The following is a 15214-nucleotide window of genomic DNA, read 5'->3' on the forward strand; positions in this document are numbered from 1 at the left end:
CGGCCTCCCTGGTTCTCTCCTGTGAGGGAGGTGACCAGTCATTGCCTCTCCCTTTTCTCTTATCAACCAGGTGGCTTTAATGCTACAAAAATGCGGGCTAAGTGAGGACTGGGGGAGGAGACGGCAGAGTTTAGGAGACCGTCCTCTTCATCGGAAGCCCAGGGACACGCTCTGCACCAATCCTGCGACTCGGGAAACTCTCAGGATGTCATCAGTGGGGAAGTTAGAAGGCTTCAGGGTTGGAGTTGAGGAAAAGCGACCGTAACGTGTAGCTTCACCCAGGTGAGAGCTGAAACTGGATTCGGGGTCCAGCACCGAGTGTGAACCTTCTTGGTGCCAGGCTGTGTCAGGTGTGGCAGAGACGGCAGGGTGGGTAAGGATGCAGCTTCTCTCTGGAAGCTCCTCGTCCAAGCCAGGTGACAGCAGGGGGCAAGCAGGACGAGGCCACAGAGGCGGGGTGCTGGGCAGCAGGGGAGGCGCCGTGACTGGCCTCAGTGGCGGTGGGAGGGAGAGCGCAGAGTGGGCCGGGGAGAGCAGTGCATCTTGGGGCCGTCTTCTCAAACCTGACTCCACGCTGGAGGTCCCTGCAGGGCCCACCCCCAGAGTCTCTGGTTCACTAGGTCCCGAGCGGGGTCTGGGAAAGCATGTTTCGACCAGCCTGGGTGCTTACTGATGCTGCTGGCCGGGGCCCACACTTTGAGACCCACTGACTTCAGGGAAGTGAGGCTTAAATTGAGCCGGGGACTAGGGTATGAATTGGGGCAGAGTGGAGATTGGAGGCAGCGAATTCTCAGTGGAGGTTGCAGCACGGACAGAGGTATGGAGAGAAGGCAAGGGGTTATGTGGGGAGAACCCACACAGGCCAGTTAGAGAAACGCCGGTAAAGAGGGATGGAGTGAATTTGGAGAAAACCTTGAAATGCTACTTAGTGGAGCCAGTGCCTACTCGGGAGGTAATCGGGGAGCCCGAGGGGTTTGGAGCAGAAGAGGCGTCTAACTGTCATTACGTTTCTGGGAAACGCGGCAGCAGGGGTAGCCAGAGCTAACTGATCACACCTGCCTGGGGAGCTGTGTTGAGAAGGATTCTGAGGCTGAGAACAGACCCAGCGCTGGGATTCGTGGTTTTCGCCGTGGGTAGAGAAATGGAATGGTGGTAATGTCAGTGTGTGCCATCCCCGGACTAGAGGGGGACACGATAGGAGGACATTAGCGTAGCTGTGATAACCAGTAATCAGGAACTGATTCGGGTGGCGTTCCTTCAAGCATATGTCAGGACTCCGAGGGTCGCACGGTGGAAGCAGATGTCACAGATACCGCTAAGGTGAAGCCAGCGAGATACAGGCGCCGATTCATTTATTCGGCAGACACTGGTGCCTGGAGAAGGCAGGGGTGCAAGAAGAAGATGTGAACGCTGCTCTCTGGGAACTCAGAGCCTCGAGGGGGAAGCAAACACCGTTCCCACACAGCTGGGCCGACTGGCCATTCACCCGCGGAGGGCTTCCTAGAGGAGGTATCTGACCTGAGTCCCAAAGCGTCGGTGAAAGTGCTCCGGTGACCTGCTGGGGTGTCAGGCAGGCCCAGGGGCAGCGAGCACGGACTGGGGAGGAGGGCTTGTCACGGAGGGGAGGACGTAAGGAACTGCACCGGCTGCTTGCTGCTGGCTTGCAGACTGTAACAGGGAGCTGTGACAGCCCAGGGTTCCCTGACAAAGGCTTCGGGGCTGGTGCTGTGGCCCAGCGGGGGGCATCTAAGGTCGTGCGGGTCACAGGGCAGTGGGGACGATGCCTTTCCAGGAAAGTGGGCAGAGGCCGGGAGCTGTTGGGGAGCTGGTGCGGTTGTCTGGGTGCTAAGGACCTGGAGTACAGGGCAGGGAGCGTGGACAAGCAGGACTGCGTGGACGTGGGGGTGAGGGAGTGTGGGGTGACGTGGCTTCTGGGGCTGTAGGCCAGAGGAGAGGGAGGTGGGCCGTGAGGGCACTGATGAGTTCCACTTCACGATGGCGAGTGTGAGGTGCTGTGGCACGTCCGTGCGCCAGTAGCCGGGAGCTGTTGGATACAAGGCGGAAACTTGGGATTGACGTCTGCGCTATAAATACTGACTTGGGAGTCATTAGCATTAATGTGGCTTGAAATCACGCGGGGAGATGAGGTCACTCAGGAAGGAATGTCAGGAGTGCATACGGTGGTCTGCGAGCACCGCCGGAAGGAGTAGGCGCAGGCCCAAGAAGAAGATTGCGTGAGGGGGCCAGGGAGCGCCAGGACAGTCGGGGAGCGGGGCTTTCCCGAAAGGGGGGCTTGGTCAGCGGGGGATGGAGAGCACAGGAGAGAAATGCATCGAACCATTCAAGTCTTGGAGGATGGGGGAGAGGGACTGGGGGCAAGCTACTGATAAAAACTGGGAGTCCCCAAAGAGTGCCGGCTTGAGTGAGGTGGAGGAGGATTCGGGTTGGGGCTCGTGTGGTTTGGATCCCATTTACTAGGCAGCTGGAATTTAAAATTGTGGATCTGAAGGAACAGGTTGGGTTAGAGGTGGGGATTTGAGTCATTTGCTGAGAAATACTGGTTAAAACCTTGGGGAAGACAAGGACGGGATGGTAGAACTAAGAATTCTGAAGGTAGGAATTGGATGCAGGCTGTGGGGGCCCAATCTCGAGGTCCAGGGGTGCCACCCCTGTGAAATCGGCCTTCCTCCTCCCAGGGGAGGTGTTTGGGGAGTTCCTTAGCAGGATAATGCCATAGGAGTGGCCCAGCTAAAGGATTATTCTAGCCCCATGCCATCCTCCTCCCCACTCCCCACAAAAAATTATTTAATCTTGTTTCTTAAACCATATTACCTGGGGTCAGTGACGTTTCAGGCAAGTGGTCTCTTTCTCCTTGGGAGTATTCACAGGCATAGTTCTTGGAGCTGCAAAGTGTGAAAACCTCCTTCTCTAGGAATCTAAAGCACGTGCACGGCTGTGGGAGGGTGAATCTGGTGGCACTCATTCCCCCTGGACTGGAAGGCCTCTGACAAGCGATTGGACGCCACATGCCCACGCAGGGACAGCAGCGATGGGACTGGTGCGGTGCTTAGATGGGGGAAGCGAGGGAGAGGCACCTGGTGTGAGATGCCGGACCTTTGCTGTGCTGAGCCTGGGGCTCCTGGTGTCGCTGGGGGCAGGCTGGTACCGCGGGGTACCCCGGGTAAGTGAAAGAGGCTAGGGCACAATGGGGGCTGGAGACATTTCTTAAGCCCCTCGGGCTCCCTTTAAAATCTTCTCCCCACCCGGCCAAGAAGAGACTGAGCTCCTGGCACAGGAGCTTTTCAATGAAAAGTTTATTAGAAGGGCACTTACAGGGGAAAGAGAGGGAGGACCCAGATCCGTAACAGTAGGGGTACAATGCTTAAACAGGTGCTCTGCTCTTAAGATACAAAAGTTAGAAAAATCTAAAACACTATAAATACATACATGCTTTTTACAAAGGTATTCGAAGGTCAGGCTGGCTGAGAAGTGAAGGTCGTCAGCATCCTCCACGTTCCCCCCACCCGAGAGTCCGGAACGGCCGGCCACGTTGCGACAGCAGCAGGGAGGGGAGTGAGGAAGGGGGTCCTGGCTCCATCCCTCTGGGTGAAGTTCTCCCTGTTCAGAAGGGAGAGGGGCTGGGTTCTGAGGCCCCCTCGGGAAGAGCCTATAGGTGCGAGCTGCCTGTGCACGCTGCCAGCCCGGGGTGGGGTGGGGAGGGGTGCTTCTGGAAGCTGAACCACTGCGCCCTCAGCCAGCAGCGTTCGGAACGGGCGGGGCCCCTGACTCTTCCCAGCCACGGTCCTGGGGAGGAGAGACCTTTCCAACTTTCTTCCAAAAAATTAAATAGTTCTGTCTTGAATGGTTTTAAGAAATTATTACATAAATATAAAAACACCAGAATGCTAGAGTATACATTACTTCGGCATAAAAAAAATCAATTACAGCATCACTGAGAGCGTTTCTCAATCCAGTTTACACGATCGGCGAGTTGGGCTAGCTGTGTTTCTGGAAAGTTGCCTGCGCATCGTCAGTTCCCCACTGCCTGCCACTCTTCCATCAGAGACACCTCCTCTTCGTGTTGGAGCCACAGCCTTTAAACGTGTTTTGCTTTGACACCCCTCAAAAGGATGAGCTCGAAGGGAACATTCATGCCACAAAAAGAAGGCTGGGACAGCGCGGCGGCGTTGCGGCTTTCTTCGAGCGAAGTGCGGACGCATGCAGATCTTGGGGCCAGCTCCCAACTCTGCCACTTAGAGTCCCACAGAGTCCAGAACTAAACTCAGGCCCGCTCTTGCTGCGGGTGACCCCCTTGGAAACCGTCCTGTGCACAGTCCCCAGATTCCTCTTCCTCTTAAGGACGACAGAGAGGGGCCTCAGGGGCCCAGGCCGAAACCCTACCCGCCTTCTCCCCAGACCCCATACGTGCATGCAGGCCATGCGCGCGCTTCTTCAAGCCCTTCCCTGCGGTTTGAGTCAAAGCACTCAGCCCTGGAACAGGGCCAAACTCTAGGAAGCCAAGGGAAGATGGAGAAGAAAACTAAGCACAAGATCCGTGCTACAGCTCATTCCAATACATTACATTAATGATTTAAAAAAAAAAAAACCACGGTCAATTAAAAAAACACAGACAACATTAAGGACGATGGGAAAGTCTGCCCGCAGCCTTGCCCTCGTGCGTGTGTGCTTCCTAAGAGAAGAGTCGAAGTCCCCGCTCCTGACTAGGCTTGTCTCAAAATGTCAGGTCGTCTACAGCCCGCCAGGAAGGTGGCCAACTGAGATGATGTTCCAGCACAGGCCTGTGACCCGAAGCCGCTGGGGCAGCTCCGGACCCTGCTGGTGCTGGAAGGACCCAAGTTACTAAATAAAGTTAGGAAGGAGGGGGGGAGGGAAGGGAAAAGAAGCTGGCTCCTGGGGGATCTCTGGCCCAGGGCTAGCTACTGGGGGGCGGGGAGCCCTGCCAACCACACATGACATGACGCTTAAAACTGCCCTCCACCCCCGTTTTCTCTTGCCCCCTTCAACTGTCCTTTAAAAAGTTGGACAGGATTTTCAAACTAAGAAAACCAGCTTTGTGACTTAAAGGAAGGTCGCTGGCTGCATGACACAAGCACCCCCCCCCCCGCCCCCCAGCACCACTGTGGCCTTGCTGATGGGCACCACGGCCCCACCTCGAGGTCTGACTTTCTTCCAGAGCTGGACTTACCTACATTTTCCTCTCCCATCCTCTTCCAGGGGTCTAGTCTATCAAGAAGAGGGGCCAAGTAAGCTTTTGGAAAAACACAAAACTAAAACTTCCTGCCTCCTAGGAGGAGCCCTCAGCTGAGCATCAGGGGCGCCGAGACGCCATCCACGCGCAGCCACCGGATGGCCCGGACTGTGCTGTACCTGAAGCTGGTCCCCGAGGAACCGGGGACAGCTGTGCGCCGTAGGCAGGCCTCAGAGGAGCAGGAGGCAGATGGAGAAGGCAGGCCCTCGGAAATCGCTGCCCTGGCTTCGGCGGAGGCCGCAGCGGACTACGCCCAGCACGCGTCTCAGCCCCGACCAGGAGCGGGCGCGCACATCCAGGAGGGTCAGACGGCGTCCTGGACGCAGCAGCCCCCAGGCGAACTCCGGACCCGCGTATCGGACCCTCTCGGGAAGAGGGGTGCTGTGGTGTCTCTGGATTCCGGGTCAACGGCCCCGCGAAAAGACCAGCGTAGGGCTGGTAAGGTGCCCCTCCTGTCTCCTGCTGTGTCCTCGGGGAGCCTGGAGAGCAGCTCTCCTCCCTGGAAGCCGTCAGGCGAGAGCTGCAGACGCCTGAGGACCCTGCCGGAGAGGCCCCGGGAAGCCCCCAGCGTCTCCGGGCGGCATCGGGAGCGGCGTCACGTTTGAGATTTACACCCGCCAGGAGACACTGTCTTCCGTCCACCTGGTAAGACAGGACTTCCATAGGAAATCCCTTCACTTCTCCTGGTAGAAATGCGCGCCAGAAGACGGGCTAAAGTCAGCTTGTACAAACAGCAACGAGGAGTGAAGTCCTGGCGGCAAGGAGTGCTCGCTGTGCACTGCAGCAGGCCGGCTGGAGAGGCGGGCTTTTTTCCAGTTGAAATAACCTAGAAGCGTTTCCCCGCGCCTTGCCACCGGGACCAGTTCTGCAGTAGAGCTGCCCAAGGTGTCACCGATGATCTCCGCCGGGAGCGCCGTCCTCTCACGTCCCCAGGGGAGACGGCAGACCTCTGCGCACCCAGCCTCCAGTCGTCAAAGGTGTAAAAAATTTTAATAGCCCTTTTCATTTGCCCGTGTTGGCCTGAGATTTTTCCCTTCTGGTGAATTTGCTTCTGTTCATTTCAGCTTCCAAAAGCGCTGGCAGGTGTCTTCTCAACAAACCCTGGAAAAGCTTCACCTTGAGAGGTTGCTGGGCCCCCCACGCTGGTTTCCCAGCCAGTGTGCCAACCCGGGATTCTTTTTTAATATAAACATTTAAATGAGCATACGCTAAAGCTCATTTAATTAATGCAACTGACTATGTAAACCAGGAGAGCCGGCTGCAGACTGGAGACCCCCGCACCGGGGAGCCGCCTCCCGCCGCCCGTGCCTGCTGCACGGGGTTCAAATCTCTGAGGTTCACGCGAGAAGAGAAACGGCACGATGCGGGAGCCTGAGCCTCCGCAGGCCTCCTAGCCGCTCAGAGCAAGAAAGGACCCATCTGAGAGAAGGTGTCTCACCGACTGTCCCCGGGTACGTGTTCGAACACAGCGACTCCGTGTGCTCCGAGAGGACAGGGGACGGGCTTGCCCCCCGCCCCCCCACGTCAGTCCGGCTCCCGGGGTGCAGGCTCTGCTGGCGGGCTGGGGCTCAGGTGACGCGGCTGTCAGAAGCGCCGGAGGGCGCGGCCTGAGGTTCGCTCCCGCCCCTGCAGGCTCTACCCTACCTAGAACGGCCACGGGGCGTTCCACGCGCCGTCGGGAACCGAGGGCCGTTTCCTGATGGACGCTGGCATCCCAGGTTGCGGTCATTGAAACAGAAGCGGGCTGGGAGGAGGGGCAGGTGGGGAGCTGGTGCCTGTCTGCTCAGGCGGCCAGAGCAGAAGCCCCTGCTTGCCCTTCGCACGGGGGCCAGAGGGCACGTGTGTTCGGCAGACACAGCTGTTCATAAAATCCATCTCTGGGTTCGCGTTTGTGTTTTGGAAAACAGGTTGGTGCCGCTTTGACTGAGGGAGAAAAATTCCTTCTTCATTGACAATAGTGAGTTGAGTTCCGATTTCTCCACCTCCTATGCGGCCTTTTCCCCCCAAGCCCGCCCTCCCCCCACCCTCCCCCTTTCACACCCAATGTCTCTAAGACACACTGGAACAGCGGATGCTCGGGGAGCCCATCTGGGTGAGGACCTTGTCAAGCCACTGCAAAGGCCCATTCAGGTGCAGCTCGATCCAGCAGGGGGTGCTGGTCACGGTCTGTCTCCTGCAAGACATAGGGAGAGGGGTGGGGTGGGAGACTTCAAAAATGGCCAGGACACACATTATAAGTCAGAACACCTTTTCCTGCTTTGGTGAGGGTCTTCTCCCCAGAGCCAGAGAGAGGTCCGTGGCACCCCGCTCTAGAAGTCCCGCTAGCTTGCTCAGACTGCCAGGCCACACTCCTCCAACCAGGAAGCGCCTTGAGTGAATCAGGTTCTCTTGCTGGGGAAGGAGATAGCCCTTCAAGGGTTAAACATGGGAGGTAAATCCCAGGGTATCCCTCTTGTCCACCCGTTTCTGTGACAGCGCCCCCCCCCCCCCCAGTGAAGAACTTCCAGCCTGAGCAGAGGTCTCCTTGGGTCCCATCTCCAGCCCCAGGTCCCGTCCCGGCAGGCCACGATGACGTGTGTCTGTCTGATGGAGGGGTGTTTTTTGCAAAGCACCGACAGAGTCCACATGCCATCAGTTCCCAATGTGCTGATATAATTCCCATCTATGGCCTTATTTTGGAAAATCTTACGAGCAGAGCGAGCCATGGAACAATTACTGGAAAAAACCAAGGCACACCACACGTTTCTTTTCCCCAAAGCACTTTGTCTAAATTCAGGCTGGTTGATGACGCAGCCCGCAGGCGAGCTCCCAGAGGCCTCCAGTGAGCAAAGGCTATCTGCTGAGGCCGGAGGTGCCGGTGCCAGCTGGAGGTGAGAGGCCTGGGCCCAGGGCCCTCCCCGCTTTGGGCCATCTCACAGGAGGGATGAAACCTTACTCTCTTTGGCCCAAGAGGCAGAAGGAGGGCAAGACTGTTCTGGGAAGGGGCCACACCCACCCGTTAGGCCGCTCTGCGGGGCTGCCAGGTGGCAGTGACGTGGTGGGCCGCACAGGACCCGGCGGGCTGGCAGCATGTCCCGCGTGGTGACACAGTGCCCCCGGGGGAAGGCTTTTGCCACTTAGGGGCCTCTTCTCAGCACTGGGGCTGGAGGGCCATGGTGCTGTGCCAGCTTGAGGGCTGCTAGCTTGAGGCCCCTGCCCTCCTTGCTTGGCCTGTCTCGAGATGGGCTTATGGACCCTGGGGTGCCTCTCTGACCTGTGGTGACTGACTGCAGTCCTCTGGACTAAAGCCTGGGTGTAGGAAGAGCAAAAGGACCTCTCTCGGGCTCTTTTCCATTAGGGTCCATCTAAGTATTTCCCTTCCCCACTATAAGAAAAATATTAATTTTATAACCTTTCACTTTGGTACCATAAATGATTTCAGCCACGGCCAAAAGGTGGGCTAAAATCTCTCGTGGGCTGGGCCTTCGGGCCTGGGCTCATCTCAGGCCGTCATAACTGGGCTGTAAGGTCTCCTGGGAGGCCTGACCACTTTGATTTCTCAGTTGGTCACTCACCCCGGATTTCACAGAGACCCCCCCCCCCCCCGACCAGGGTGCTGTGTTTCCTGGCCCTGTGGGGCAGACACACAGAACAGCAGCTAAAATACGGTAAATAGAAGAGGGCTTTACGGACCGAAATCCTCTGATGAGAATCTGACTTTCCATAAGTCATGCTCATCTGGGTTTCATTACAAACAGTGGCCCAGAGCCAATACTGAAATGGGTTTGGCCTGGGTGCAGAATGACTACAAAACAAAATGGATTCCAAACATCTGGAAAACTGAAGAGAAGGGGGGAGTCACTTGCAAGGCGCTGGCCCCGGCTGACGTGTGGGCACCTCTGTGTCTGCCGCGGGGGCCGGGGGGGCACACGGCCTGGCCCTTGCACAGTCCTGTCTAGGTGTGGAAAGAAAAGGGACTGGATTCGCTAAGCCCAAACCAGAATGTTCTGAGAGACTCAACAGAACAAGCCAGGTAGACCCGACCAGTGCTACGTTTAAACCAATACCTGAAATTCTGAAAAAAACTCCTTTCTTAGCAAGTAAACTCTGTTCCTCTGTGACTACCCAAATCTTCTCTTCTCCCATCTGCCTCTCGGTTTTAATACCCGAGATCCTCAGGGTCACCGGAGTCAGAGGCGGAGCCCCAGAGGAGGAAAGAACAACAGGATGGAGACTCAGCTCCCTGGAGAGGGTCGTCCTGAAACCATCTGCCCAAAACGAACAACGAGGCAGCAGCCAAGAGGCACATTTCTAGGCTCAGCTTTTCCACCAACGATGTGACTTCAGGCAACTCGCTCTCCCTCCCTGGGCCTCGGTCCCCCCGTCCGCGCACCGGGGGCGATGCCAGCGGCCCCGCCCAGGGTGGTGTGTTTAGGGCGCCTGAGAAACTGACGTGCCCGGCTCCGCCTCAGCCGGTGCGGCTCGGGCCCTCCTGGCCCGCCGGGCCCCGGCCTCTGGTCCTGGCTCCCTAGCTCCTCTCGGGGGGAGGGGGGGCTGCTCTGCTGAGTCCCGTGTGGTCGGGGCCCCCTGACCCGCAGCGCCGGGCCTGACCTGTACTCTGCGCCCCAGCCCTTGACAAAGCTCATGCGGATGGTGCACATGCGGGTCAGCTGGTAGACCGCCTCGAAGCCCTGGTTCACCGACTGCGCCAGGAGGGCGGCAAACTCCTGGTTGTTGAAGATCTTCAGGTTGCACCCTGCCAAGAGAACAGAAACGGCGCTCGTGGGGACGGAGGCCTGCGTGTCCCGTGCCCCCCTCCTGGCCGAAGCCACCCCTGGGTCTTGAAGAACGGCATCCCTCACCCGGCTCAAGGGGCGCCCAGTTACTCCGTGCGCCAGCCCCACGCTCCGCACTCAGCACCACGCTGGGGACAGGCCCCCTCGGCCCCGGCCCTCGAAGCCGTCCCCACCTTAGTGGAGAGGTGCGGCTGACACGCGGGTGGATGAGACACCGGCCTGTAAGCCCGAGCTCCCGGAGCCAGGGAATGCTGAGGAGATGGTAAAGTAGGCCAGCAAGAGAGAGGGTTTGGAGAGGTGGGCCTCGTCCTGGGCAAGAGGGCCAGGACAGGACTCCAGGGACCAGAGAGAGAAGGTACCCAAGCCAGAATGCCCATGGCTGACCAGCCCCGGGACCAGGAGCCCTTAACAGTAGACGGAGGGAGCGCCGGTAGGAAGGCTCCTCAGCCTGCCGCTCCAACAGAAGGCTCCGTGGAGGGTCCCAGGGTACCTTCCACCCAGGCTTCCCTGGGGAATCTACGAGAGATCGGGGCCTTTGGGCACAGGGCTGGGTCAGGGTGACATTTGCAGCAAAGTGGAGATGTGTGTCTAACTCTCCATGCAGTGAAACTAGAGCCAGGCCCAAATACAGTTTCTAATAAGTCTCCTGCAGTCCTACCGCCTGAGTGCCAGGAATGTGTCAGTCAGAAAAATAAAGACAACAGCACATGCTGGAAACACCCAAAAGGTGAGCTAAGGTGACGTGTATTAACAGGCCAACACTGGACTCCCGATCTAGCTGTGTGACTCTGGGCCGGTCACTTTCTCTTCGTAAGCCTGGGTCTCCTTTGTAAAATGAGAGCCTGGCCTCGGAGGTCCTCCCGGCTCTGATAGTCCACGAACTACCAAACCGCACCACAGCCAACTCAGCCCTCACCGAAACGATGGGGAGGGGAGGGGAAGGGAGTGGCCACGACGCCAGGAATACAACTGAGCTTCCGGTTCTCATTTTCTCCTAGGGGAAGTGTGGTGACACGGGGCAGCAAGTGGGCTCTGGCTCCCAGCTGAGCCAAGAAGCAGAGGGGCACTAGACGGGGCGGCCACACGGTCCGAGGCTCATCCCGGCTCAGCCACTCACCAGCTGTGTGCCTTTGGGCAGGTGGCTTAACCTCTCTGAACTTTCTCCTCACGTGAGGAGCCAGGATAATTGGAGAGGACCGAGAGCAAAGCCATAGATGTCCTCTGTGAACGCAAGCACACGATGTGCGGGGAACGTAGAGCGCTGTTCTTTCAGACCCGCGTTCTGAAGCTGACCGTGCCCAAAGCCCATCACTCGGCTGTCGTCCGCTACTGAGACGAGGAAACACGTGCCACACACAGTACCAGCGGGTCACACCCACACTCCACCAGCAGCATGGCCGGGGCTGCATGCCTGTGAGAAGTGGGCTCGGGCAAGGGCGCTCGGCCTTGGGTTTCTAAGTCCAGAGGCCCGGATGGGACCTGTCTCTGCCCGTGTTGCTGCGCAGCCGTGGCCCTATCCAAGCCATCCCCCGGGTTACAGCCTGACACCCTGTCTTGGAGGACAGGTGGGAGTCATCAGCTCCGCTCTGAAAACCCACAAGAGCTCCCCAGAATAAAAGCAGAACTTCCTCACGTCCTTCTGCGGCCTGGCCCCAGCATGCTTTCTAAACATTTCCTGTCTCTTACGTGGCATCTCCAGCCAGAGCGCCACCTGTATGTGCCCTACCCTCCGTCACCCCCGGGCTTTGGCCTGTATCGTTCCCCTGCTTGGAAAGCCCTCAAGGTCCCCACCCCACCGTCACCCTGTGCTGAACGCCAGCCAGCGTTCAAGGCCTGCGTGCCTTCTCCACGATTCCCTAACCCATCCTGACAGTTTAACGAGTTTTCCTCCCTGGCTCCGAGAGCATCTCATCTGCGTGGCTAGCTCGGTGCTTCGTACCCTTCCTCGTATTACAGCCATCTGTGGCTTTGTCTTGTATGCTCAGCTGCTCCGTAAGGTCTGTGGGGACAGCAGCAGGGCCTCCCGGAGCCCTCCGTCTCCCTCAAGCACCTGGCACGGCGCCTACACGCCGAGCGAGTCTGCGGCATGAAGGAAGAACGCGTCCTGCCCGAGCCCCGAGTTGCGCAGCGACCCAGGGACCAGAGGCAGAGCCATCAGAGGCTGCGTCCGCTCCCCGGAGGGTCAAGGAGAGCACAGGAGGGCGGTGGGCCCAGCAGCAGCCCAAGGGCAGCCCCTCCGGGTCGGCCATACACTCGCCGCCGCGAAGGAAAGAGAAACTCCGGCGTCAGGGGCGCGCGCCAGGCCGGGGTGGGGGGAGAGCTCGTACCTGGCGGGATCTTGCAGACGGTGGCCGGGTGCCAGCCGTAGCGCTGGTTACAGTTGGGCGACTGGACGAAGATGGCGCTGTCGCTGAGACACTCGGCGAAGACCTCGCCTCCGATGTAGTACAGCCGCACGCCGCGCCCTAGAGAGAGCCGTGTCAGCCGCGCCGGGCTCGGGCCGACGCTCGCGGGGACGCAGGGTGGCCTCTGCAGCCGGCCGTGCCGCAGGACCCGGAGCACAAGCTGAAACCGCACGGGGGACCCGGGGCGGGGGGTGGCACACGACGAGGGCAGAGGGCACGGGCTAAGTCTCCACGAACAGCCTCTGCCACGGGCGAGCCGTCGGCCACCATCAAGTTACTCAGCCTCTGAGCCTCCGCTTCTGCGTGTGGAAGATGGGGCGATGACGACACGTGCCTCTCCGCTAAGCGTGAGCCGCGCTACGGCCGCCGCTACACAAATCCGTTCGGCGGACCTGCGGAGCTCCTCCGGAGGCGGCAGACGTCCCAGGGGCCCTTCAGGACCGGCATGGCTTAATGCCACCCCCTGTACCTTCTCCCCTCCTGCATTTTTCTAAAAATTCCATAGGCTTATATCATTCACTTTTCCTCCATCTCTTAAATCCATTCCAGATGGACAGAAATTATTTTTAAATTGGCTCTGCAACCCGAGCAAGCAGTTACGTCAACACTCTGACAGTGAGTTCTCTCAGCCAGGGGATGTTCTCTTCTCCTGCACGGGAAGGCCTCTGTTGCTGCTTCTGGGGAAGAGGCCCAGGGGCTGGAAGACGGAGCCAGGTTTTACAGGCACAACGTCAAGTGGGAGAGAAACCAGGGGGCTGCTGGGAATTCTCCCACCTCCTCATCCCACAGTGGCCCCAGCGCCCCTTTCTTCTTGGTTTGGTGCTACAAGACTCGGTGTCACAGACACGCGGGGTGCGGGCAGACTCGGGGTCCACAAGCAGGAGCCATTGGGTTGCCCGTCAGGAGCAGAGGCAGAGATGGGAAGACCCGGACCAAAGGAACAAAACTTCTGTTTTGGTAATTTTTGAACTATTTTTATACAGAAAAGCATAAGGAGAAGAAGTAAACACCTATGGCTGCCACCCAGGATCAGTATCTTCTTTTAAGCAAATGGGAGGGTGTGGGCTCAGCGGCAGGGGCTGTTTGTCCCTAAGTCACACTCACGGTGTGGCCTCTGTAAGGCTCCGCTCTCCCCTGGGCATCAGGTGATTCCTGGAGAACGAGCACCCAGGCCAAGAGCCACAGCTTCCAAACTTTTCTTCTCTGAACCATAAAATCCTCTCCTCAAATGAAATCTTCCATGAAGACCCAAGATACAATAGGAAAAAGATCAGGGGTGCTCGCGGGTTCACTCAGGACCAGACCCTGCCGCCCGCCCAGCTCTGGACTTTGCCCTGGAGCCGTGCAGCCAAGCTCCGGGTGGTTACGCCGTCTTCGTGGCCTTCTGAGGGACTCGGGAGCCCCAAATTATGAATATCCTTAGCGTGATAATTTTATGAGCAAACCAAGTGACACACATACAGCTCCCTCTTCCATAAACTAAGTGGTCTCCGACCACGATCTGGGTGTTAGAGGGCAGAATGTCAGCACCAGTGCTGCAGCCTGGGTACATGAAATTAACAAATAAAAGATCATTCCTTAGAGACAGACAGTGCCTACCTATCCACCTATCAGTACTCTAGGGGTATGTTAAGAGAATGACATACGTTGCCCTTTTCATAGATTTGCCATTCTTGTCCCCCCAGGTGAGTATTTTCCTCCGTGGCTTTCTCATCTTCAGACTTAATCTGTGTTTCCGAATGGGAATAAGCAAGCAACATGAACCCTCCTGGTCTGGCCCCTAACAGGGCAATACAGAGGTTGGGGGCTAGCCGGGGAGAGGGTCCTCCCCTAGGTCCCAGCAGGAGGTGCGGCCCAGCGTGGGTGGGTGGGTGGGTTCTGGGCAGAGGCTGCTGGGACCACCGTGTGCGGGGGGCGAATGGGGAGATGGGGCACCCTTACCGATGTGCCTCCGTGTGAGCTCCACGGCCGCGTTCCTGTTGACGTTGGAGAGCAGCCCCAGGCAGAAGCGCTCCGAGTTGGAGGGGTCGGTGAAGCCATCCACGGTCATGGAGGGCTGCGAGGCGTGGAATGTCTCCCCAACGCGCTGGTTCAGCTCATAGTAGGAGATGGAGCACCAGAAGGCCGGCTCGCAGTAGGTGACAGGCTGCAGGTCTGGGGGGACAGGCCAGGCTACTGGGTCAGGGGCCCCCAGGTCGCCTGCTGCTCAGTGAGGTCCCCTGGGTGCCCCGTAAGGCTGTTTCTGTACCTCTCAGAGGGTGTTCTACTCCCCGAACCTCACGCCTTGTATTAAACTTGCAGGATCCAATGCGATAACTTGTGTTTGGAAAAGCCTTCCACCAGCCTTGCCGCGTTCACTTGGTCTTAGCTCATAAAGGCCCTGTCCTGCCTGGCCGGCCTTGGCTTGAAGCAGTCTTCAAGGAGGGCACCGGCCAGCACTGGGCAAGCCCGCCGGACAGGCCCAGCGTGTGCCTGGGGGCGGCCCTGCCTCCGGCCTCTCTCCCGGACTAGCCCATGGTGAGCTCGGCCTCCGAAAGGGATTTCAGCTTCCAGCTCTGCCTGGTCCCAGGCCCTCTGAGCCCGTAAAATGACAAGGCTGGCGCAGCCCGGGGGGCTCCACAAGGCGCCGGGCCTCCAACCGCACAGGCGCGGTCTACAGCGTGAACCGGGCCCACGTCTCTTCTTACAGAGACTCTCCCACAGGTCCCCACGTGCTGTCAGGGTGGCTAAGACACAAGCTCACCTAAAACAGTCTCAGTTTGTCC

The 15214-nt window shown here is 58.5% G+C and overlaps 1 protein-coding gene across 2 annotated transcripts in view; it reads right to left on the reverse strand.

The window, feature by feature from the left end:
- Positions 1-3299: 3299 nt before the first annotated feature.
- SMAD3 (SMAD family member 3) overlaps positions 3300-15214 on the reverse strand; it is a 114949-nt gene continuing 103034 nt past the window's right edge. For both annotated transcript variants that reach the window (XM_045810704.2, XM_087856838.1), the window contains 4 exons: positions 14391-14603; positions 12372-12509; positions 9860-10004; positions 3300-7442 (listed from right to left, as the gene is read on the reverse strand). In XM_045810704.2, the coding sequence (XP_045666660.1) occupies positions 7319-7442; positions 9860-10004; positions 12372-12509; positions 14391-14603 (620 nt within the window). In that variant the 3' untranslated portion in view covers positions 3300-7318. The remainder of the gene's footprint in view (positions 7443-9859; positions 10005-12371; positions 12510-14390; positions 14604-15214) is intronic.

The sequence above is a fragment of the Ursus americanus genome, chromosome 28, assembly GCF_024610735.1.
Source record: "Ursus americanus isolate L20-20 chromosome 28, mUrsAme1.1.p, whole genome shotgun sequence".
Lineage (NCBI taxonomy): Eukaryota > Metazoa > Chordata > Mammalia > Carnivora > Ursidae > Ursus > Ursus americanus.